The sequence below is a fragment of the Perognathus longimembris genome, chromosome 7 (assembly GCF_023159225.1).
Source record: "Perognathus longimembris pacificus isolate PPM17 chromosome 7, ASM2315922v1, whole genome shotgun sequence".
In the NCBI taxonomy this organism is placed as follows: Eukaryota; Metazoa; Chordata; class Mammalia; order Rodentia; family Heteromyidae; genus Perognathus; species Perognathus longimembris.
Genome location: NC_063167.1, coordinates 36,459,648 through 36,485,475, shown reverse-complemented (window position 1 = coordinate 36,485,475; position 25,828 = coordinate 36,459,648). Strand labels below are relative to the sequence as shown.

At 50.4% G+C, this 25,828-nt stretch overlaps 1 protein-coding gene across 2 annotated transcripts in view; it reads right to left on the bottom strand.

Moving 5' to 3' along the window:
• Acot11 (acyl-CoA thioesterase 11) overlaps nt 1–25,828 on the bottom strand; it is a 45,271-nt gene that overhangs the window by 2,112 nt on the left and 17,331 nt on the right. Inside the window, exons 1-15 of one of the 2 annotated variants that reach the window (XM_048351392.1) lie at nt 20,892–21,179; nt 20,274–20,481; nt 19,654–19,723; nt 12,623–12,683; nt 11,673–11,771; nt 10,890–11,025; nt 8,625–8,781; nt 7,979–8,098; nt 6,222–6,366; nt 5,255–5,310; nt 4,243–4,309; nt 3,819–3,902; nt 2,122–2,255; nt 1,412–1,543; nt 733–859 (exon numbers count right to left, since the gene is read on the bottom strand). In XM_048351392.1, coding sequence (XP_048207349.1) covers nt 733–859; nt 1,412–1,543; nt 2,122–2,255; nt 3,819–3,902; nt 4,243–4,309; nt 5,255–5,310; nt 6,222–6,366; nt 7,979–8,098; nt 8,625–8,781; nt 10,890–11,025; nt 11,673–11,771; nt 12,623–12,683; nt 19,654–19,723; nt 20,274–20,481; nt 20,892–20,915 — 1,620 coding nt within the window. In that variant the 5' untranslated portion in view covers nt 20,916–21,179. Of the gene's footprint in view, nt 1–732; nt 860–1,411; nt 1,544–2,121; nt 2,256–3,818; nt 3,903–4,242; nt 4,310–5,254; nt 5,311–6,221; nt 6,367–7,978; nt 8,099–8,624; nt 8,782–10,889; nt 11,026–11,672; nt 11,772–12,622; nt 12,684–19,653; nt 19,724–20,273; nt 20,482–20,891; nt 21,180–25,828 lie in introns of those variants that run through there. The other variant, XM_048351390.1, reaches the window with a different exon arrangement.

Below are 25,828 nucleotides of genomic sequence, written 5' to 3'. Positions count from 1 at the left end.
CACAAAATCTTTTAAGTCAAGGTACCAGGACCACAGCCACCTTAGACACACGTTTAGGGCTTGTTCTGCACAGCGCCTTGGTACTTGTGTGTTAAAATGGCAACCCTGGCTGGGCCCACTGTCACGTGACCACCTATCTCTCACTACAATGTTTGGGTGTGCTTCCTGACAGGGCCCCTGCCTAGGATATTCCAGGGGGCTGTCAGAGGCTTTGATCCAATGAGGGCCAGTTTTCCCTGCATATTCTTAAGTCTACTCCTCAAAATTCATGTTCCTAGGAAGGCTCCAGGGGGAGGACATTATTGTTGTGTGTGCGCTGATACAGCTCCACTTCCTCAGATCTCGGCCTCCTGAGTAGTTAGGATTACAGGCTGAGCAGCCACCAGTACCTAGCCTCCCCTGGCCTTTTCAATTAGCATTGACTACAGGCTTTGCTGGGCCCTCAGAGACAAATATATCCTTCCTAGACAGGGAGCCAACAAGTATGTGAATGAGGTGTAATTTGAGATCAGAACCTAGGCCATCTACATTCCACATCTAGAGCTTTCTCAAAGCCCCTACAGGGGTCTCTGAGTTATGGCACCCCTTTTGTTCACCTCTGACACTCTTACTTTGCCCCAGGCTAGGAGATGGAGGATGATGGAGGAACAGGTCTGGAATTCCAGCCCAACAACAGCTATATACCAATGACTCTGGGATGGGTCCATGTGGAGAGGAGACATTGGGCCTCACCTTAGTCAATTGGTCCCCCTCACGCCAGAGGCAGAAGCCGGAGCAGAGGGTCTCCCCACGCTGGTACTCTGGAGTCTCACGATGTGTGGGCAGTGTGACTGACCTCAGTGCAATGACATAGGGGTCCCTGGAGGGGCACAAAATGGGAAGGATGTGGGGATTGTCCACAGAAGGAGCTGAGGTCCTGCTCTCCTCCCTGGCAACTCCTCTCAAAGCCTGATGCCAGGCTCAGGACCAGGCTGAACTGAGGAGTCACCTACAGGCCAGCAGCACCTGGCTTGCTCAGAATCACTGTGCCTCTTATGGACTAGAAGCTCCTCCACCATGGACATGCAGGGAAGAACTAGGTGCTTTTGGAACTTCCTGGCAGCCTCTGCAATGACAGGCTTTCAGAAGACAAGAGACAAGAGGAGAATACGTGTGGCTTTGAGGGAGGCAGCCTTTGCCACCTGGGCCCCAGATAACCCTGCTTTAGGGCATAAGAGACCAGATAGGAAATGTGCCCTTACCTTCCACTTTGCCCACAGTAGAAGCATGGCAGCCCACAAGGCTGGTGAGGTTGGGGCTTTATACCATGGGAAACAGAGCTGTGACTTCAAGCTGATGAGCCCTTCCTGGGGAGAGAGGTGAGGCCTCCACTCTGACCACCTATTGCACCCCACAGAAAGTAGGCACATACCCATTGTCACAGGGCTTCCGCCGTGAGGCCAGGATCACAAAGTCCCGGGGTTTGGTGTCCCCACCGAGAGCAGGGCTGATGACATGGTAAATGGCATCATCCTCATCCACTTGCTGTACCAGCTCCACCTTCCTATGGAGAGACTAGACCTCAGGACTGGGAGCCACACTAGTCCCCAGGGGGAGAGCAGGTCTGCGGGAGTTCCCTGGGTGCTGTAGGCTCCTTAAGCAGCTTCTGTGCTGGGCACTTCACCCCCTGTGAAGTGGGGCCCAGCCACAGTGGACACACACATGAGGGCATGCAAAGGCAGTCACACAAACGAGCAAACACACACAAGCACACATATACAAGCACACAGAGGCACACATATCCATGTATATATACACAAAGGCACACAGGCACAAACATGAGTGTGCACACAGGAAACTTATATATAGCCATGCACACACATAGGGACCCACACATGTATGCACAAAGGCACACACAGACGCACGTGTACACACAGAGGCATGCACATAAGAAAATGCATATGCATAGAAGTACACAAAAGCAAAACCTGCAACCTTACACACAGCTTCTGCCCACTTTATGTGCAAGCCCACTGAAGGCCGCCAGCAGGCTCAGCACAGGATGGGATACCCTCAGCAGGAGACCTCTGGCACCCTGCCAGGCCTTGCCACATCCCAACGGCGCCCCCACCAGGCCCTCACCGGTAGTGCTTGTCCCACTCTGGCCTCCGTCGCAGGTCAGAGAGCAGTAGGAAGGCCTGGGCTGCATCCACTTGTACCACCATCTCCATGTGGAAGGAGAGGAACTTATCCTCCTCCAGGATATACAGGCGGGCCTGCAAGAGACAGAGGGTGGCCTCATTCCTATGCCCCTTTCTAGAGGACAGAGGGTGGCCTCATTCCTATGTCCCTTCCTAGACTACACTGAGGTCAGCTGTGTGGGATGCTGGAGGCCAAGGCTAGAGGACACTAGGGCAGCCACAGGCTTGCTGTGTGATGGTGAACAAGTGATGAACCTCTCTGAGCCTCATCTATATCCCTGCAAAAATGGTCCTGGGGGAGAATTCACACAAATGAACAAGAAGTGTCTTAAAGGATAGTGATTGAGGCCACAGTACAATGGAGCCTCAGAGCCTCTGCCTCCAACTCCTAGGTGGAGGAGTGACTTGTAGAAGGGCACTGACAAGAGTGGCAGAGCCCAGAGTGACAGAGGGGATGAGACTGCCTATAATAAATTGCTTACATGTATGGAACTGTCACGGTGAAATCCTTCCTTATACAATTAACATAGGCTAATTTTTTAAAGTGGCAGAGCCCCCAACCTGTGGTGATCCATAGAACCAGGGTAGAGGGTGAGGGAGAAAGTAGCTGCAAGGAGAACAGTAGACAGAGGTTGGGGTGAGAAAGATTGGGGTGAGAAAGATTGGGACTTCTCAGCCAGACATCAGTGACTCATGCCTATAATACTAGATACAGAAGGTTAAGATCTGGAGGATCACAGTTCCAAACTTGCATGGGCAGAAAAGTTCATTTGACTCCATCTTCAAAGTAGGCTGGGGCTGGGTGCCAGTGGCTCACACCTATAATCCTAGCTACTCAGGAGACTGAGATCTGAGGATCACGGTTCAAAGCCAGCCTGGGCAGGAAAGCCCATGAGATTCTTATCTCCAATTAATTGCCAAAAAGCCAGAAGTGGAGCTGGAGTTCAAATGGTAGAGTGCCAGCCTTGAGTGAAAATGCTAAGGGATACTGCCCAAGCCCTAAGTTCTAGCCCAAGTACTCTCTGCCCAAGTTCTCTCTCTCTCTCCCTCTCTCTCTCTCTCTCTCTCTCTCTCTCTCTCTCTCTCTCTCACACACACACACACACACACACACACACACACACACACACACGGCTGGTGGTTCATGACTATACTCCTTGTTACTCAGGAAGCTGAGGTCTGAGGATCACAGTTCAAAGCCAGCCCAGGCAGAAAAGTCTGTAGGACTCTTATCTCCAGTTAACCCCCAGAAAACCAGAAGTGGCACTGTGGGTCAAAGAATGCTAGCCTTGAGTGACAAAGCCCAGGGACTGTACCCATGCCCTGAGTTCAGGCCCCACAACCCACAAAAATAAAATAAAATAAAAACTAGGCTGGAGGTTGACTCAAGCAATAGTGAGACTCTGAGCTCAAACCCCAGTACCATCAAAAAGAACAAAGAAAGGAAGGAGGGATGGAAAGAAAAAAGGAACAAAGGAGGAAGGAAGGAAGGAAGGAACGAAGGAACGAAGGAAGGAACGAAGGGAGGAAGGAAGGAAAGAACTTCCCTACACAAGGGGTCCAAGAGAGCTCTGTTACTTGCCACTGACCACTCTGGACACTCAGAAGGAGAGTTAAGATGGGTGTGCGGTCAGCTACCTGACTGCTCTCCGAGGATAGAACCCAGTTGTCCTTGGCCACAAGCATCTTGAGTGAAGACACATTGTTGTAGCTCAGGTATACCTGGGAAGAGCACACAGACAGAAAGATACCCACTGCTCCAGACTTCAGAGCTCCAGAGTCCAGCCATATTGGTGTAGGGAGAACTGGACCCCTGAAGGGGGCAGATGCTGCAGGAAGACCTTGGGCTTTGGGAGAGGAAGTCCAGACTAGTCCAGCCCCTCCATGTGACCCTAGAGAAGCCACTGCACTTCCTGCTAAATGGGACACAGGCAAGCCCTTTGTGAATGGGGACATCATGAGGCAGCGTAGAAGATTCAGTCCCTCAGGTCCCCTCCCAGCCCACTCAGGCCAACAGAGGTGGTAAAGGGCCCCCTTGCACCCCTGGAACAATGGGCCTTACCTGGTTGCTTGGGTCCCAGGGGACGGAGAGAGGCACTTCTGCCTGCTTACAGGACACAATGTACTTCCTGTGAAGAAAGAAAGATGACAGCTTGGGCCTCCTGGAAGTATGCTGCTGTCCACACGCTTCACCACCAGCCAGTGCCTGGGCCCGGCAGGGTAGTGACGCCTGCCTTGTGGAGAAGGGTGGACACACAGAATCCAGAAAATAGCAGCTAGAGCATGTGGCCTTGGACAGCACCCAAGACAGCTAAGAGGGGACCGGCCAGGGAGGCAGGGTGGGAGGGAGGGTCCAGTTCTACTCCATTGCAAATGGGGTACACCCTGTGCCTCCCTGTCTTGGTATGGAACACTGCATAGCACATGGCAAATGATTCAGAAATACGTGTGTGTGTGTGTGTGTGTGTGTGTGTCTGTCTGTCTGTGTCTGTGTGTGTCTCACGTGTGCCAGTATGGAGACTTGCACTCAGGGCCTAAGTGCTATCCCTTAGCTTTTTCACTCAAGACTGACACCCTACACTTGAGCCACAGCTCCATTTCCAGATTTTTGATGGCTAACTGGTGATAAGAGTCTCCTGTGCTTTATCTGCTGAGGCTAGCTTTGAACTTTGATCCTCAGATCTCAGCCTCCTGGGCAGCTAGGATTATAGGTGTTTGCCACTGGTGTCTGGCTATACACGCGGTTCTTGTTCACAGTGGTGTGGGCCCTAAGACAGGGTTCCAGCAGTCTACAGTGTGTAAGAAAGTTCACAGTGGCTTCAGTCCTTGAGCTACTGTGTCTCTTCATCTGCCACATCAGGCTGCAGAGTCAGGGGATGCACATGGGATTTCAGATCACCCGGATGTAGGTTCAATGCTGACTGGTAATTGTGCCACCTGATCCCTCCGTCCTCAGTGTATCCGCCTGAACAATGGCCATAAGACCAGTGTGTGGTGAAATGCTGCACAGACCAGCCCTGGTGCAGCCCATGAGCAACCATAAAGAGACACAGTACCCCCACCCACCCACCCACCTGTCCAGGCGGATCTTCTTCCTGGCACTGGCCTCTCGGTATCGCCGCTCACCCTCCTAGGAAAGAAGCAAGGATGACTGCAGGGAAGGTAGTCTCACCCCTGCCCCTCGCTGTCCCCTGTGGCTGGAGGAGGCTCTGCAGCCCAAACATGAGCTCAGGTCTCACTGGGGCAGCTAGAGCTCAAATACCTTGGCCAGGAAAAGTGCCAGGTCCCAGAGCTCTAACAACCTTGAGAACATCGTGTCCCCTAACCAGCCTCAGTTTCTCCTCTGTAAAGTGAGGATCCTTACAGGTTATACACAGTAGAACCCTGATCCCCCATAAACCACCCCCCACCCTGCCCAGTGATGTCCTTTAGCTCCATCTGCTCCTGGGTTTTGTCCACACTGTCCCTAATTTCAAGGGCACAAAGGCTCACAGAGCTCTGGGGCTTGCTCCAGGTTATGGAGTGTGGGACAGAGCCAGAATCAGAACTCAGATGCCCTTCCTAAAAGCCTACCTCTACCTACCACCACCTTTGCAGCCCCCGCCTCGTGATCACTCAAGAACATGACAGACAAGTGCCCGGACAGTGCTGGGCACAGTTCCCACTCCCCTCCACCAACCAGCCATGCCTACAGATGGGGACTAAAGCTCTCTAAAGGACCCATGAGAATGTGTCAGGGGTGAGGCTCTGAATCCCTCTGGTCTGGAAGCCAGCCTTGTTCCCTATTCTGCAGATTTGTGCAGGGTTATTAACACCCAGTATCTACTGGCCAGACCCCGCTCATAGCTCAGAGTTCTGCCAGGCAGAGTGAGGTGCCTTCCTTCACAGCGCACTCATGGTTACTCAAAGCTACCTGTGCTCTGGCAGAGGAGCGAGTGCCTTATTCCCCCAGGGCCTGGCAGGGATGGGGATACCCCCGTCGCCTCTGGGCAGAGAGGGAAAGGAAGTAGGGTGGGGTGTCATGGTGCTGCCCCCACTTACCCCAGGCTGGGGCCGAATCCAGGGCAGCTTCTGGGGCTGGTCGTCAGGACCCAGGACCACAAAGGTCATGAAGGCACTGTTGATGTGTCGCCGATGGCTCTCAGCCTCCTGGCGGTAGGCCTCCACACACACGCCCACTTCCATGCTGGGACAGGGAAGAAAGGAGGGCTGCAGTCCTGCTGCCCCCCTCCCCAGGTCACACCCACTCTTGTCCATACACACACAGGGACACAGACATGCACCAACTATGGACACACACCCTCCTGCAGTTCTTACAGCAAACCGGACCACAGCCCACTGCAGGAACCTAGAAGTCTACAGTTATTAGCGAGTGCTTGCAGAGCACCTACTGTGTGCCCAGCCCAGGGGACATAACAGTGAAGAAACATGCCCAGCCGGGGCAAGAAGCCACACACAGAAATAACTATATGTGTAATATATATAATAATTTATATATTTATGTAATATACATATTATATATAATATATACACAAGGGAATCCTAGCTACTCAGGAGGCTGAGATTTAAGGATTGCAGTTGGAAGCCAGCGCAGGCAAGAAAGTCCATGACACTGTTATCTCCAACTAACTACCATAAAGCCATAAGTGGAGTTGTGGTTCAAGTGGTAGAACACTAGCTTTGAGCAAAAAAGCTCTAGGACAGTGTCCCGGTCCTGAGTTCAAGCCCCAGGACAGCCACAAAAGAAAAGAAGAAGAGGAAGAGGAGGAGGTAGAGGAGTGGAAGAAGAGGAGGAGGAGGAGGAGGAGGAGGAGGAGGAGGAGGAGGAGGAGGAGGGATAGTCATGTGCAGGTAGCTCATGCTTACAATCCTAGCTACTTAGGAGGCCAAGATTGGAGAATCATACTTCAAAGCCAACCTGAACAGAAAAAAATCCATGAGGTTCCTTTTATCTCCAGCAAATCAGCAAAAAGCCAGAATTAGGAGTGTGGCTAAAGTGGTATAGTGCCAACCTTAAGTGAAAACCTAAGGGACAGGGGCTGGGAATATGGCCTAGTGGCAAGAGTGCTTGCCCTGGGTTCGATTCCCAGCACCACATATACAGAAAACGGCCAGAAGTGGCGCTGTGGCTCAAGTGGTAGAGTGATAGCCTTGAGCAAAAAAGAAGCCCATGGACAGTGTTCAGGCCCTGAGTTGAAGGCCCAGGACTGGCAAAAAAAAAGAAAAAAAAAGAAAACCTAAGGCACAGCACCCAGACCCTGAGTTCAAACCCCAGCACACACACACACACACACACACACACACACACACACACACACACACACACACAGTGCAGTCAAACTTGAGTCCCAGCAGCCTGGCTCCAGATACCCCACCTTTAATGATGCCGTGACAGTCTCTGAAATCACCAAAATCTATACCTAAAGTCAGCTTTCATGGGAGAAGGTATTAGAATTCAATCCAAAGAAAAGGCCTCTGGGGACTCTTACTTTAGTAAATACATGGGGAGAGGTCTGAACAATGACAAGAAGAAGCCTGGCATCTCTAGTGGCAAGAGCAGAGGAGAGAGAAACACAGTGGGTATGCGGAACCCTCTGAGACAGAGGCCCAGGCCCTGGGGACTCTAGAGGAAGGGCCCTCACTTGGCACTGTGGGCAGTTGCGCCTGGGCAGTGTGCAAGGAATGATAAGCAATGAGCAGGGCTCAGCCCGAGTCTGCAGGGTGCAGGGCTCCCAACAAGTCTGAGTTAGTCTCTACTACATCAGGACGTGCCCACAGCCCCTTCTTCATCCCCTCACCTGTGCTTGAAGGCGTTGTTCACAATGGCCTTGAGCACCAGACGGTCCCCGACCTGGGAGGGGCCTCGGAAGTGGAACATCTCGATGGCCTTTAGTGTCGGGTGGGCCCGGCAGAGCCGGCTGAAGGAGACAGGGAAAATAACTTGTGCTTCAGCCACCAGCTTGGGCCAGCCTCCTCCTGCCCTAGGCCCCCTCAGTCCCATACATATTACCCATTCCCAACCAGTGACAGATCTGCTCAGTGGCAGTCCCATCGCATGGTTTGGAATACTGAGGTCTATGTGCATGGTTGGGGAGGAGCTCAGCTTAGGTCACAGAAGAAAGCCTGGGGCAGAGTGTGGAGGTAAATGGTGTCACTATTTTCCTTTACACCTTAATACTCAGTGTCCCCACTTGTTTTACATGGAAGACCTAACTACTTGTTATCTGAGGCCTGTTGAAGCACACCTTCTCCAGGAAGCCTTCTCTGACCACCCAGGCCTTCACCTTCCTCTGAAATCTCCTCACACTCATGGCCCAAGCTGCCCCATGTGCCATTGTTGAAAGCAGTATCTCCCGGGGTTAACCACAGAGGAAGGGCCTGAGCCAGACGGTCCGATGAGATGAGGAAGAATCTGCCTGGAAGAGGCTGTGGGCTGCACCTCACCTGGCCGCAATGGTGGCCACATTCTCCATCCAGGCCATGATCTGACCCCCAAAGGTGTTACCCTGATGATTGGCATGGGGGGGCAAGACCAGCTCCACACTCTCTACACGTGTCTTCTCTGCTGGCACCATGTGATTGCAATCCCTGCTGTCCAGATCTGGTCAGGTAAGGGACACACAGAGGAGGTAGAAAGGTGAGACGATCCTCAAGAGCTGATCCTCCTTGAAAGCTGCATCATTCTCTCCACTCTGGGACTCTACTTTACTCAGTGCCCAGTAAACATGGGCACACACAAGCTAGCTCTGGGTGAGGAATGGGAGGATACCGGCCTGTCACTGTACCTTGAGACAAGGCATCACAGACTGAACCCCAGTGCCAGCCCACACCAGCTGTATGACCTCGGACAGAACCAACTCCCCTCAATTGCCCATCTCTAATGGCCAGATGTCAAATCTATGCCCACAGGACTGAGTGAAGGTGGCATGTGGGCGTGGCTATAAAGTGCTCAGTTCCATACTCAGTAGCTCTCCCTCCCATCCTGAATGATTTTTTTTGGGGGGGTGGGGTGGGGGGAGGTCAGTCATGGAGCTTGAACTCAGGGACTGCGCCCTTTCCCTGAGCAGTTTTGCTCATGGCTACCACTCTACCACTTTGAGCCATAGCTCTACTTCCAGTTTTCCGGTGGTTCATTGGAGATATGAGTCTCATGAAAATTCCTGCCCAGGCTGGCTTTGAACTGCAATCCTCAGATCTCAGGCTCCTGAACAGCTAGGATTACAGGTGTGAGCCACCAGCACCTGGCCCCTGACTTTTCTCTTATTTCTCCTAAAATTGCCTCTCTTTGGTTTCAAGGAAGAACTCATATTGGGAACATTCTAGAGATTGGTAAAGAAGCCCAAAATTCCCATCTCTGGGCCTTAGATAGACAACACCTTCTGTCAGAGCACCTTTCCTGTTCTTTGTGAAAATCCTGGCAGGTTCTGAGACAGAACAAGTCCCAGGAGACACAGGGAGGGGGAATTAAGACACAGAGCATGTCCCTCTGGGGTAAAAATAGAGAGCTAAGTAATATATACTATACTTAAAAGGTGAAGCAAATGCATCTGGAAAGATATTTTTTAAAAAGCAAAAACAAGTAGCAGTAGTTGCTTCTGGGGAGGGGACATGGGTTCTTGGACAGGAAGGAGTCTTTCTTTTTAAATGCATCTTCTTAGAGAAAAATGCATACACTTAAACACAAATGCTCTTAAAATATCCTGTAGATCTCTGGAATCTAGACTTTAAAAACACAGAAAGACACACACACATACAACACACAGAGAGAGAACTTGATTGTAATTGGAATTATTTGCAGGGAGGGGGAAACAGAGGAGTGGGGAGAATGTTGAAGAGTGAATAATATCCAAATACATTGTGTCTATATATTTTTTAAAATCCATCTGGGTGCTGGTGGCTCACACCTGTAATCCTAGCTACTCAGAAGACTGAGATCTGAGGATCATGGCTCTAAGCCAACCCAGGCAAAAAACAAAAAAAAAGCATATGAATCTCCAATCTCCAATTAACAATCAGAGGCCAGAAGTAGGAGACGTGGCTCAAGAGATAGAGTGCTAGCATTGAGCAAAAAAGTCCAGGGACAGCACCTAGGCCCCAAGTTCAAGCCCCAGGACTCATGCTGAAAAACAAAAAGAAAATCCTCTAAGTCTCACATGGCAGCAGGCAGGTCTGGCTCATGCTGCACAGAGAGCTAGCCTGGCAAGCACCAGACCTTGGTTGAATTCAAACAAAAAAAAATTTTTTTTGCCAGTCCTGGGGCTTGAACTCAGAGCCTGCACACTGTCCTGGAGGTCTTTTTGCTCAAGGCTAGCATTCCACCACTTGAGCCACTTTCGGCTTTTTTATGTATGTGGTGCTGAGGAATCAAACCCAGGGCTTCCTGCCTGCTAGGCAAGCACTCTACCAGTAGGCCAAATTCCTGGCCCCAAAACCAATTTTTAAAAAATATCAATACTACCTTCTGAAATTCTCTAGCTCCTGGAGGCCCAAAGTCATTCTGAGGGAGATTCCCATATACCTCCACTCCACCCTCATCACCCAAGGCGCTGGCCCGGCACCCTGCTTTCCCAGACCTTGAGGCCCAAAGGGCTAATGGAGTCCTGAGACCACCAGGGGGCAGAGGTCCCTAGGATATTCCTCCTCTCCACCCACAGGCTCAGGGGACGAGAGGCAAGGGGGCAGGAGGCACACAGGCCACAGGCTGCTCACCATCTTGGATGGCACAGTGGGCCAGGAGATCCTTGATGGTGTCTGCATAGACCAGCCTCATGCGCCTTCGCTCAGCAGCCACACCGTGCTCAGTCTTTTCCTCCTCTGTCCTTGGTGTGACCTGTTTCAGCTTCACCTGTTGGCCAGGGGACAAGTGGGGGCTACTCAGGACAAGTTTGGGGCTTTTTTTTTCTTTTGCCAGTAGTGGGGCTTGAACTCAAGACCTAGGCACTGTCCCAGAGATTTTTTTGTGTGTTCAAGGTTAGTGCTCTACTAGTTGAGCCACAGCTCCACTTCCAGTTTTCTGGACTCATGGACTTTCCTGCCTGGGCAGACTTTGAGCAGTGATCCTCAGATGTCATACTTCTGAGTAGCTAAAATTACAGGTAGGAGCCACCAGCATCTGACTTAGGACAAGTTTTCTAAGGCAGCACAAGGACTTGTGTCCTAGACCTGCTTTATACCTGAGACTGAACCCCCCTGCCCAGGCTGCCAGGAAGTTCAGGGCCTCCCTCCTTTGTATCTACCTTCCTGCCTCTACCTTCACCTAACACATCATATTTATCTTCCAAGTATCCCTGCAGGTAAAGATCCAGAGAATAGGGGGTCACTAGAACATGAGGGGTGCTAGAAGAATCCTGCTGCTAATGTGAGATGTGTAGGAAGAGCTGGAGGAAAGGAGAAGGAGGAGGGATGGCAGAGGACCCTCCCTTGGGAGCTGGGTCCTTGGCCTGGCCTCCCATGACAGGTAGCACACAGTGGCAGGAGGCACCACCTACCTACCTTGGAGAGCTCCCGATGGGCCACAAAGGTGGCTAAGGCCTTACATACACTCCACTGCTTCTCAGAGCACAAGTCCTCAGAGGTCACCTGGATGCCCACCTGGAGAGAAAGAGCAGGCAGGTGGGAGGAGGGAGGCCCTGAGCTACAGGACACAGGAAGTGACACCCAGGCTCAGCCTGAGTGACAGGTTTCTCTGTCATCTGCCAGATGTGGAAGGCCAGGGACCTTAGTTGGTTCTGGCTCTTGTCTTTGGCTCCAGGAGACCTTAGGAAACTCACTTGCTTTCTCTGGTCTTGGTTTCCGCATCTGGAAAATTGGAGGGGTCACAGCCACCCTGGAAAGTTACTGAGAGGATTAACATGGGGCCCCTATTCGTGCAAGGGATTCAGTAGGTAAACGTTGGCTATATTTAGATGCCTAAGGTGCCTAGGAAGCACCTGGATATTTGAGGGGTGCCCATGGGCAGAATCAGGCCTCTGCTGTCCAGCCTGGGTGGCTAGGTGAAGCCACCTAGACCCAAAGCCTTCCCCTGTACTTGTAGTGCTCCTAGTGAACGTTCCCTACCTACAACACAGGGGCCCCAGTACCACTCTAAGAAGGGTGGGCAGAGGCCTTGGGAGGCAAGATAATGGCTGAAATGCACTAGCCCACTACAGCCGCTGGCCTCCTGGACCAGACAGCTCTGCCAGCCTCCACTCTTATACTACTTACTACCACCAGCTACTGACTGAGAGCCTGGGCTCTGGCAGCATCCGGGAAGCTCAGAAGCCTGAGCTAAGTCCCCTTCCCTTCCTGGATCTCTTATTTTCCCTCTGTGGTATAGAGCATTGGCCCAGAAGGTTCTGGGTCCTCACAGCCCTACCAGATGGTTCAGAACTCTGAGCCAGGGGCTGTGAGGACAGAGAGGAGGACAGCCATCTCCCACCCCCAGGCAGGGCCACCCCACACACCTCCATGCTGGAGTTGAAAGCTCGGTTCACCTTGGCTTTGATATTCACCACTTGGCCAACACTGGAGAGAGGAAAGCAGGAGGTGAGCCTTCCAGGACAGGAGAGGGGACAGAGGACTCTGATACCCCTAGCCTCTGCAGGAAGCCTGGCCAGAGGCTTCCAGAACACATTCACATCATTGATGTCACCAAGCCAGCCAGCCAGTGTCAGCAGCCATCTTACGAGGCTATGTGGCTCATTTCTCCCCTTCCTGCTTTCTCCTCCCCATTCAGGTAGCGCTGAACCTCTTTTTGCCCTTGGCTCATTCCTCAGGGTACCCCTCTTGCACACCAGTCACTCTCCAACATTCCTCGTCATAGGCTGACCTCTGTCTCCCACGGACCTTGAATCCATTGCAACAATGACCATTTGGCTATGTCGCTTGCTTTGGTTTTGTTTTGGATTTGTCTTTCAGTGCTGAGGGTCAAACCCAGATCCTTGTAACCAGGCAAACATTCTACCACTGAGTGTGCCACCTGCCCAAAGGGCCATGTATTTTGCTCACCTTTGACTCTTGAGATTCAGCAAATAACACATGGTGGGTCCTCCCTAAACAGTAGCCAGCTAAATTAATACACTTACATTTATTGAATGTCTACTAAGTGCAAGAGGTTGGACATGGAAAGGTTTTCTTTTTTGGTAGTACTAGGGCCTGAATTCAGGGCCTCGAAAGGGAAAGGAAACATTTGAAGAAGGTCTACTATTTGCCAAGTGCTATGTGCTGCCACTTTTGAGTCTCAAAACAAGTATGGCAGGTAGGTCTAGGAGGGATTAAACATCAGGGAAGTTAGCCATTTTTCCAAGGTCACCCAGCTCGCAGGTGACGGAGCCAGGATTCTAGGCTGATTGTGCTGGCTGCCACCAGCCCCACACTTTCCAGCTGTAGCCTATCATCATTGTCGTCATCTGCACCCATCCCCTGGGAGCCAGCACGCTGCCCTGTGCCTGACTAGAAGCAGCAGCTGCCCAGCTCATGCCCAGTTGATGGGCTGTGGGGGGGAGGAGGCTGATGGCCAGTCACCGTGTGACTCAAGCAGCCCTTTCACCTCTGTGCACCTCAGCTGGTGAACATGCAGCACACAGGGCTATCTCCTGCCCAGGCCTGGAAGGCTCCATTCCCAGGGGCCTGCTGATCAACAGGCTGCAGTGAGTCCAAGAGGCCTGTTGGAGTCCATATTGCTCAACCTTGACTGTCACACCCTAAGAGTCACATCACCTCTCATGGTCTTTCCTTGTGAGGAAGGTACAGAGAGGGCATGTGCACTGCCTGTGCCTGTAAGAATGGGGAGAGAGGCAAGCTGACTCAGCCAGTCCTAGGCCTGGCTCTGGGAGTCACACCAGTTTCCCCAGTGTGTATGCTCGAGTTCAGTGAGTGTTCTTTAGGGGCACTGACATAGAGGAAGATCATTTGCAGGAGACATGTAGAAGGACAAAGTGCCATATCTGTAATTCACTTCCAAACAGTTCAGAGCAAGAGAAAAATATTTTGCCTTGTTATTTATCCACCCATAGATAAGGCAAACCAAGCAAAATGCTAATTATTGGATCTCAGTAATGGTGACCATTTTACTACTCAATTTTCTATATGCTTAAAAGGGTTTTTTTGGTGTGTGCTCTGTGTGTGTGTGTGTGTGTGTGTCTGTGTGTGTGTGTGTCTGTGTGTCCTGGGGCTTGAACTCAGAACCTGTGCACTGTCTCTGAGCTTCTTTTTGCTCAGTTAGTGCTTTACCACTCAAGTTTCTTCTCTACTTCTGGTTTTTGCTGGTTAATTGGAGATAAGTGTCTCACAGACTTTCTTTCCCCAGTTGACAACAAACCACAATCCTTAAATCTCAGCCTCCTGAGCAGGATTACAGGTGTGAGCCACTGGCACTTGGCATGCTTAGGAGTTTGAAGCCCTGGGTTCGATTCCTCAGTACCACATAAGCAGAAAAGGCCGCAAGCAGTGTTGTGCCTCAAGTGGTAGAGCCTTGAGCAAAAGAAGCTCAGAGACAGTGCCAAAGCCCTGAGTTCAAGGCCCAGGACTGGCAAAAAAAAAAAATTAGAAAAGAGCCAGATGCTGGTGGCGCATACCTGTAATCCTAGCTGCTTAGGAGGCTGAGTTCTGAGGATTGGGGTTCAAAGCCAGCCTGGGAAGGAAAGTCTGTGAGACTCTTATCTCCAATTAACCACCAGAAAACCAAAAGTGGAGCTGAGACTCAAAGTAGTAGAGTGCTAGCCTTGAGCAAAAGGGCTCAAGGATAGGTTCTAGGCCCTGAGTTCAAGCCCTATGACCAACCAAAACAAAAAAGTGAGAAAAGATAAAGCAAGCTTCTCATAGTGTCCAAAGTGCATCCACTTCTCCCCACATTTTCCCTGGCTTTATGGTCCACAGTTTCAGGTGCCTATACTCAACTGTGGTCTGGAAATATTAAATGGAAAATTCCAGAAATAAACTATGTTTAACTTGTAATAACTTTTATTAAAGTATATTATCATAATTATGCTATTTTATTATTGGCCTTAGTTATTAATCTTTTATAGCCTCTAATATAACTTTATCATGGTTATGCATTATAGGGAAAATGTCACAGTACATGTAGGTTTGGTACCATCCACTGGTTCATTGGAGGTCTTGGAACTATTCCCCATGGATACAGAGGGATGCTGTAAAAGTCTGTGCTAAGTGCTGATGATTCATTCCTGTAATCCTCCCTACTCAGGAGGCTGAGATCCGAGGATCTTGGTTCAGAGGCATCCTGGTCATGAAAGTCTGTGAGTTTCTTTCTTTCTTTCTGCCAGTCCTGGGGCTTGAATTCAGGACCTGGGCAATGTCCTGGAGCTTCTTTTGCTCAAGGCTAGCACCCTATCACTTGAGCCATAGCACAATTTCCAGCTTTTTCTGTTTATATGGTACTGAGGAAATGAACCCAGGGCTTCATGCATGCTAGGCAAACACTCTACCACTAAGCCACATTCCCAGCCCCTATGTGATTCTTATCTCCCCTAAACTACTAAAAAAGCTTGAAGTAGAGGTACAGTTCAAGTGGTAGAGCCCTAGCGTTGAACGGTCCTGACTTCAAGCTCCAGGCCCAGCACAAAAATAAATCAACTAATTAAAATAAAACAAACATAAAAGTCTACTTTTCTGTGGCATTGCAAGAACGCTGAGGTTGTAGCTCAGTGGTAGGACACCTGCTTAGCATTCCTGAATCCCTGGGTTCTATCCCCTGAAACACACACACACACACACACACACACACACTCATACAAACTGTGACACTGAGATAAATTTGTGATTCTTCTCCCTCTTCCTCTCTTTCCTTCTCTCCAGCTCACTCAAAGCCAAGTAGACGCACACTTGGACATTTCTTCCTTACTAACTGCCCCAGGACTCACACTACCTCCTATGGGGGTTATTGCCCAGCCTCTTCAGTACTACCCCTAAGACTCCAGCTCCCCAACACCTCCAGGTTTTCTTCACCATGCAGAGGTGACCCCATAAATCTGGTCCTTCCTTAAGACTATTTATTCTCAGGGGAACACGGTGATGCTAACAGCAAAACCCAAAGGATACAGGGAGCACTCCAAGGGCAAATGACCAGATCTCCTCAACAAATAAATTTCAAGAAAAAGACACAGAAAGAGTGTGAGAGCTGGTTCCAGGGATGAGGGGAGTATCAACAGTTTTAAAATAGACTTAGCTGTATCAACCAACTGACTTGCAAATTTATTTGTATCCTGACTTGAAAAAATGAGTATAAAACAAAGCAAAATAAAAAATAAACTCATATGTGGCTCACATCTGTAATCCCAGTTACTCAAGAGGCTGAGATCTGTGGATTATGATTCAAAGCCAGCCCAGGCAGGAAAGGTCTATGAGTCTCTTATCTCCAATTAGTTACCAGAAAGACAGAAATGGAGCTGTGGCCCAAACAGAAGAATGCTAGCCTTGAGCACAAAAAGTTCAAGGACGGCACTCAGGTCCTGAGTTCAAGCCCCAATACTGGCACAAAAACAAACAAGTCAGCATGGGCATCTGAAAACTGATTGCATTTTGCTGTTAGTAATAAAAAAAAGTTATTGGGCTGGGAATATGGCCTAGTGGCAAGAGTGCTTGCCTTGTATACATGAGGCCCTGGGTTCGATTCCTTAGCACCACATATACAGAAAATGGCCAGATGTGGCGCTGTGGCTCAAGTGGCAGAGTGCTAGCCTTGAGCAAAAAGAAGACAGGGACAGTGCTTAGGCCCTGAGTTCACGGCCTAGGACTGGCCAAAAAAAAAAAAAAAGTTATTGTTAATTATTTTAAGTGTGGTAATAGCATTGCAGCATGTTTTAAGGAAGCTCTTAATCTCTAGAGATATTTAGAGAGATGGAGGGAGAGAGAGAGAGAGGGAGGGAGAGAGAGAACGTGTGTGTGTGTGTGTGTGTGTGTGTGTGTGTGTGTGTGTGTGTGTTGGTACTAGGGCTTAAATTCAGGGCCTGAACACTCAACCTTACCTTTTGTATTCAGAGCTGGTGCTTTACCATTCAAGCTACAGCTCCACTTCCGGCTTTTTGGTAGTTAGTTGGAGATCAGAGCCTCACATACTTTTTTTGCCCTGCTTGCTTAGAACCGTAATCTTCTGGGCTCAGCCTCCTGAATAGCTAGGATTTCAAGTGTGAGTCTCTGGCAACTGAGCTCATTTGGAAATATTTTTAAATAGTCAAAGCAGAAACAAGCTCCCACTGTCCTCAAGTGTGGCCAGGCCTTTTCCAGCCACCAATGATGTCCCAGGCCCTCCCCAGTGTGCCCTCCTTCCCCAGATCCTCTCCAGGTTCCCTGCCACTACACCCTCCTCTACCTAGACTCACTGAGATCCACTGGGCCCTACAGCAGGCTCATTCCTCCTTCATGCACCTGAGCCCTCTCCACCCCCAGCTCCTTAAGGAGGAAATCCTTGTGGGAAGCAGGAACCAAAACAGTCCAGAAAAATTTTCAAGATTCTATCTCCAAAATAACCAGCAAAAAGCTGGACTGGAGTCATGGCTCACATGGTTGAGTGCTAGTCAAGAAAGAAAGCCCTAAATTAAAACCCAGTACTGGGGGGCAGGGAGGTATCAGTACTGGTTCATCAATTGTGTCAGGGGTACCCTAAATATGTATGATATCAGTCAATAACAGGAAAACTGGGGTGGGATATATGAGAACAAAGGAGACCAGACACTAGGTTCCAATTCTCACAGACAGTGGTTATATTCAGAAATCTCTCTCTCTCTGTCTGTCTGTCTCTCTCTCTCTCTCTCTCACACACACACACACACACACACACACACATAAATCTGAAACTATTGTAAAATCAAAGCTATTTTGGAAAGTATAACAAAACAGCCACATACCAGATCTCATTATGAGTATGGAATGTCCTACATTTTTGTTGTTGATGTGCTAGGGATCAAACCCAGGTCTTTGCACATGCTAGGCAAACACTCTGCCACTGAGCTGCACCCACAGCCCATTTTCTTTTTTTCTTCTTTTTTTTTTTTTTTTTTTTGCTTGTGCTGGGGCTTGAACTCAGGGACTAAGCACTGTCCCTGGCTTCTTTTTGCTCAAGGCTAGCACTCTACCACTTGAGCCACAGTGCCCCTTCTGGCTTTTTCTACATATGTGGTGCTGAGGAATTGAACCCAGGGCTTCATATATACGAGGCAAGCACTCTACCACTAGGCCATATTCCTAGCCCAGCCCATTTTCTTATTTCCCATGAACATGACATTTCTCACATCTGCCTCTCCTGCAGACTAGAGGCTCCTGGGCCCAAAGATTATACTCCAGGAAACTCTGCTTTCAAACACAGCAAAGCTCTGGTCCAGAAAGGTGCTAAACTAATTTTAAGTATGTCATGATTAATTGATTGGTACAGGGATTGGCTAAACTTTCTCCTTAATAGTGACACCCAAAGTACTCAGGCAGTGATAAGGCCTCTGCACTTGATGTCCTAGGTACAGGCAGCACATTTAGGAGCAGACCCAGAGAGAAGAGCTCTGTGCAAAGCTCCTGCAGCCAGCCCTGGGCCAAGGGCTTAGCATGCACCTTTCTTCTTAGAAACAGGATAGTGATCCAGTGGCAAAGTCCTGGGAAACAAGCTCCGTGCAGTGGCATAAAGAGCTATCAAACCAGTAACAATTACTGAATAAAGAAGAAAAGCTAGAGATGGGGGTACACGCCTATAACTCCAGCCTTCAGAAGATTGAGGTAGGAGGATTCCAAGACCTCCCAACTACATTTAAAAAAGGGGAGGGTCCACATTCACAATGAATTCTTCACTGTGTAAACAGTGGGTGGCTGGCTATGCTTTGCCCAGGGACCTTATCTAGGGCCTCTCTGCAGAACAGTGACCCCTGACTCACAGAGAATGCAAGTCTGGGCTCAACAGCCATTCACAAGCTGGGCACCGGTGGCTTACGCCTGTGATCTGAGCTACTCAAGAGGCTAAGATCTGAGGACTGAAGGTTAAAGCTTGCCCAGCCTTCCCTGAAAAGGCCCATGAGACTCTTATCTCCAATTAACCAGCAAAAAGCCATACAGGGAGGTGTGGCTTAAGTGGTACAGTACCATCCTTAAATGGAAAAAGCCAAGTGAGAGTGCAAGACCCTGAGTTCAAGATCCAACACCACCACCACCAGGCCAAAAAAAAGACATTCTCTGACCCAATCTAATCCCTTCCATTTCACAGATAAGAAAACTGAGGCCAAAGTCAGATGGAATGGTGTGACATTATCTCAGCAACTTCCAACTACAAATGGGTGGAAGCACCCACTCTGTGCAGCAGGCAGCCCCTATCCCACTACTGTCCTAGAGACCCCATAGATGGGTTCTTTGCCCCTTTGAGGCCACCCTCATCTCATATGCAAAGGCCATCCGTTAGTCAAGTCAGGCTTCAGGCAGCCTGGGCAGCAGGGACAGAAGGGACAGTCTTGGGCTTGTGCTGGGAGATCAAGTGGACCATGAAGCAGAAGGGGCTGCTTACCTAATGGTGTGCTCAAAATAGATGTCATCCATGGAGGCTGTGACACAGGGGCAGCCGGCATGCCTCTCCGCTGGCATTTGGACAAGAACGACAGTCGTTAGCACGCTCCCCACATCACATGGTCTCTGATCGAGTGTCTCCTCCTCAAGAAGCTTCTATATCTGCTTGAGCACCCTACCTACTCCCACCTTGGCCTCCTGGCCTCAGTCCCTCTTACCCTCACCCTCTGGAACCCCTTCCTGCACTCAGAACTTGGTCAGGGCCATTCACCTGTGGGCTGAATTACAGGTACCAAATAAGGTCAAATTGAGCGGTTACAGTCTTCTCTCTCCTGACATTTTCTAGCCCATGAAGCAGCCACATTGAAGGCTGTACCATATGGCTGTAGGGACCTGGATACTACCAACCGCTAGCCTGGGGTGGGTGGAAGGGGAATGAGGTATAAGCTGCCCCAACACTGTGACGTGAGAGGACACTTCAGGTGGGCAGGACTGGCATGAGCCAAGACCAGGAGGAGGAACAAGTATGACAACTAGAAGACAGTATCCATCTCTGAAAAAGTCCTCTGTCCTGGGTCTTGGGGCACTGGGTGAGGGACACTGGGCTGATCGCAGGCTCACCTGAGAGGCAGGCCGTGGTGTCAATCCATTTGAGCAGCTGCCCAATACTTAGCTCGCCACGCTGGTTAGTGTGGCAGGGAAGCACCAACTGGCTCATCTGCACCTCCGTGGGATTCCGGTACCCCCCACCCTCCACCATGGTATCCTCGTCCTCTGCACGTGGGATTGACTTCCGGGATGTGCGGCTTGAGAACATGGAGGCCAGGCCCTAGAGATAGGTGGGAGGGAGAGTCAGCTCTCTGCAGATTTCCCAGGTCTGCCCCACCCCAAGACTGAGGACGACGAGGGCCTGAGGAAGATGAGAAGCAGCCCAGGGCCACCTCCTACCAAGCCCACAGAGAGCGACCACTACCTGCAGCCACAGCCTCAGAGCCCAGGGACTCTGTGGATGCCTCCTGTGCCCACCTTCTAGCCAACAACACTATCAGCTGAAGATAACCTCAGATAGGGGGATGGGGTTGGGGGAGAGGAGTGCTGAGCATCTAACTTTCTCTCTCCAGCTTGTGGGCTGACTTTTCAAAGTTTTACTCTGCACTGATCTTGATTTTTGGTACTGGGATTTGAACTCAGGGCCTTGCACTTGCTAGGAAGCCACTATGCCCCCCTGGGCATTGAGACCTGGTGCAGAGATGTGCCAGTCATATGGGACGAGCACTAGGTGACCCATTCGTAGGCATCCTCAGAGCAGTTCATAGTCACAGTATACTGGTTCCCAGGGCCCACAGAGCAAGGAGTTTGAACTTGAGAAGAATTAACATTCTGGAGATGGTTAGTGGTGGAGGTTGTCCAACAATGTGAATGTATTTAATGCCTCTGAACTATAGTTCACTTATAAATGTTTAAAATGTAAGTGTTATAAATACTTTAAAAGGGGAAATTGTCAGACTACACTTAAAAAAGCAAAACACACCTAGGCACTGGTGGCTCATATCTATGATCCTAGCTACTCAGGAGTCTGAGATCTGAGGATAGCCATTCAAAACCAGCCCAGGCAGGAAAGCCTGTGAGACTCTTATCTCCAATTAACTACCAAAATGCCAGAAGTAACCCTGGCCGATCAGTATACTTTTTACTTCCCCAATAAACCCATCTTTTTACTTGAAAAAAATGCCAGAAGTAGAAATATGGCTCAAATGGCAAAACACTAGTCCTTAGCCAAAGAAGCTTAGGGATAAGAGTTCAAGCTCTAGGAACACACACACACACACACACACACACACACACACACACACACACACACACACACACACACGAGCCCAACCAAAAAGGGGAATACTAGGGATGGAGCTTAGTGGTAGAGTTTGCCCTGTCCCCCCTCCCCACACATACATACACCCAACAAAAAAAGGCCAAATGGGTATAATGGCATCTGTCTACAATCCCAGCTTGGAAGCATTGAGACAGGACTATCTGAGCCAGCCAGGCTATATACTGAGACTCTATCAAAAAGAAAGAAAGTTGGGGGAAGAAGAGAACAAGGAAGGAGGGAGGAAGGGATGAAAGAAAGAAGGGAAGAAGGAAGGGAGAGAGGGAGGGGGAGGGAGGAAAGAAGGAAGGGAGAAAGAAAGGGAAGGAAGAGGGAAAGAAGGAAGCAAGCAAGGAGGGAGGGAGAGAGAGTGGGAGGGAAAAAAAGAGGAGCTGGGGAGAAAAAGCAGGAAGGAAAAGTCTACTCCCCTCCCTGTACCCCTCCTACTCAGGAGGCCCAGTGGGTGAGTAAGCACTGAGGCAGTGGAGCCTGGAATTGTTCCAGTCAAGTGAGCCACAGCTTGTAGCTCAGGTTTCATCCCTACAGGCCCCTCTCAGCTCTTTCTTTCCTGAGCTGCAGTGGGAGAAAGCCTCCAGTGGGCATTACACCTTCAGCTCTGAGATCTATTGACTGTGAGGGTTCTGGTCACGAACCAGCTGTCTGACCTAGGGCAGGGCTGCTATAGCTGCCAGCTGGTGAACCAGCAAAGAAAGTCCTTCCAACTCACCTATGGAGATGGGGTTTCACATTTTTATGGGTTTCCCTATTTAACGCAGGCTGGCCTCAAACTGAAATCTCAGACAGAAAATGGCCATACCTGTCAGTCCCTCAGATGGAAGGGGCCTGCTAATACCTCTCTGGGCTGTCGTTACTGTGAACTCCAGAGCTGAACTCACCTGCACATGTGAGAGAAACAAGGAGAGCCAGGCACTGAGTTCCAACCCTCATGGCCATGCCAACTATGTGATGGTGGTAACAATCACAGTGAACACTTATACAGCACTAACACATCATGTGTCCTTCTAAGCACTGTCATATATTAACTCAATTTAATGTACATATCAATCTGTGTGACAAGTAAAATATTCCCCTAATCTTAACGACGAGGCCCAGATAAATGACAAATCCCAGATGTCTAGCTGTGAGTCTGAGCTCCCACCCACCACACACACTGCTATCCATCCTCCTGGGACTATATGATAAAGGGACCAGAGCCCTGGCCTAGGACACATCATGACCAGGAAGAGCCTGCCACAGCTGCAGGACAGAGAAGCGCTGGCTCTTTGGTTGGACTCTGTATACCTTGGATGATTTCTCCCACAAGGGTCCCATAGCTAATTCAATAAACTCAAAACACACCGAGGTGACTTGTTCAAAATTCCTGATCCCTGAAGTAGTAGACCTGGGACTTGAACCAGATCTTCCTGGCCTAGGACTGCTAGTGGTTCCTAGACACACAGCCCATTCCCAAAGCCCAAGTGTCAGACACAATGCTGGATATCAAGGAGAGGAGGGCAGTGGCCCCAGGAGCTCTTGGCCTGAGTGGAGGCCTCTGGGATGTCAGGATGCTTAGTTTTCAGGCTCTTGTAGATAGAATGTCCAAGCCATGGGGCTTATTGCCATGGTAACCGCTGTCGAGGCATTTGCAGCCTGGCTGGGCGTTGGGGCCTGCATGGATTTTGCTATATGTAGTTGACTTTCTGGGTATGGAAATGGGTAGAGGGAGAAGGCAGTCAGACTACATTTACTTGGTCTTCTGGGAAGAATATTCTAGAAAGAGGCCCTAGAGAGAGAGAGAGAGAGAGAGAGAGAGAGAGAGAGAGAGAGAGAGAGAGCTGAAGAAATGTAGGAGGCAAGATACAGAGGACAAGTCAGTAGAAGAAAAGGAGCCAATGGACCAAGGTTCCTGGGCTATAGTCAGTCTATACCATATCTACCACTTGGCTGGATGCTCACTAAGAAGGCAGGACTGGGGATCAGTGGCCCATCTTACAGGTGAGAAGACTGAGGATGGACAGAGCCCTGGGCGGCAGTCAGCAGCAGCCCGAGTTCCTGTCCTTTACCCCTTCTCCTATGTCAATCCTGACTCCCAAGAGCCTCCTGTTTCCTGTGCTAAAGTTCCTGTCTTCCCATTAGATTCTACATGCCTGAAAACAGTGTCTTTGCCTCATTCATCCATTCATTCCATCATTTATTCATTCATCAACCACCTCTTGCACACTGGGCCCTAGGGCCAAACACCAAAAATTCAACACAAAGTGGGTCTTGAAGGGCTTGCCACACAGTAGGACCTCATCAAAAGCTTACAGGGGGATGACCAGAAGCAGACTTGAATGCAAATCTTTCCAGGAAAGAAACTGGGCAGTCCTGTTTCCCCCAATGGTACAGAAACACAGCACTTATGCGAATACAGCTGAGCCCCTGACTAAAGTAGAGTGAGGACCTCATTTCCACTCTCCCTCAACTCCTCTCAAAGGAAGAGGGCACAACCCTAGGCTGGTGAACAGGCAATGACTACAGAGAGGCTCTGGTGGCTCCAGGCCCCGGCTTTCTGAGTCCACCCCCTTCCTTGAGTTTCTAGTCAGTCTGCCCTTGCCAGGGCCACGCCAGGCCACGCCTCCCAGTCAGGAGGCACCAGTGGGACCCCTGAATGGGGCCACTCCCCCCAAGAGAACAGAGATGCTGGATGGAGCCAGGACCTGAGCTGCAGGCAGCGCCCTGACAGCTGACACAGCCAAGACCCTAGCAGAGGGCATGCAGAGGTCACAGACATGCTCTCTCAGACCTCAACCATGCCAGGCCCTGGCTCAAGGCCATAGAAGATTTGGCTACATTCTATAGTCCTAGACTAGGCCTGAGCTGACTGAACCATGAGCTCTGTGTGCCTCCTCCTGGCCAGAGCCATCTCACAGACCTGTTGAGTCAGAAGATTAGGAGAGCCCCTGTGGCCAAACCTTCAAGGCTAGGGATAAAGCTGGGAGAAAAAAGTTGGTCCAGCGTCAATCAACCAATGGAAAGTCAAGATAAGTCCCGTGGACCAAGCCCCAGTCACCCAATCTGACAATAGACTTCATCCTCATTTCCTCCTCCCACAACCAGTATCTAAGTCCCACTGATCCCACCCCCTTACAGGCTCAGTGGACCCCATTGCCCTTGCCGGTACAGACTCCTGCACTGCTGATGGGGATAGTTCCACAGTTACTCAGCCTCCAAGTGCTCCCCCACCTCCCAGCCTCCACACAGAACCTACAGGGATTGTTCCCAAAAGAAAGTTGAATTGCTCAACCACAGCCACCAGCTAGATCCTGCCTTGCAAGGTGACAAGGTCAAGTCCTCTGAACTCTGGAACTCCTCCCATCACAGGGCCACACTGTCCACTGGGCCCTGGGGACCACACAGACCTTTCTAAAGACCAACCCCTCAACAGGCCCCTCCCCTGCCTGGTAGGATGGCTTCCCACTGCTGTCAGAGATGGAGGCCCAGCCACCACCACAGTTCCTGCCACTGGCACCAGCAGTTGCTCTAGCAACTTGTAGACTGTGCAGTTCCTCACAGTGCTGTTCCCACTCTCGCTGTGTTCTCTGCCGTGGGACAGGATGCCATGTCCATCGGAATCCCTAGGTCTGCCACTATCTGACCTGTGGCCCCCTACTCCTCCCCCTTCACCCTCCTGGCCTTCCTTCCTCAGGGAAGGTTGGGGCCTCTAAGCACCTGTAGTCTTGCCATCTCCACCCCAACACTGAGCAGGCTGTGCCACCCCATCACCTCCACAGGTCAGAGGCCAGGCCACGCTCAGGAAAGGTGCCCATAACCACCCATGGAAGGCACAAAACAACGGGTTAATAATGAGGCGGCCTCAGAGCTAAACTTGGAGGACTAGGTGCAGTCTGGGGTGCAGAGGCCTCAGGAGAGAGCAGAGGAAAGCAGGAATGGTGATGGCCCTGGAAGGATAAATCCGGGTGCTGGGGAGTGGTGGGAGAATGCTGCCATGCCTGCGATGGTAAAGCAGAATGGAAGGGGCAGTCAGGGGGCCATGCCAGGGTGTCCCCAGAAACCCCAGAAGACCCAGGAGAAGAGTGCAGTCCTTGTGGTGAGCCAGAGAAACAAAGGAGGTAGAGGGCTATAGAGCAACAAGCTGGTACAAAGGACATGACTGCCTCGGTGGGGAGTGGGCTTAGATGCCTCTGAAGTAACCCATCGTGACACCGGATGCACACAGCCCTTAGGGGGGCTTGAGTTCAAGTCCAGCTCCACAACTTAGCTGTACAACCTCAAGCAAGCTGTTCAATCCCTATAGAAAAATTCTAGG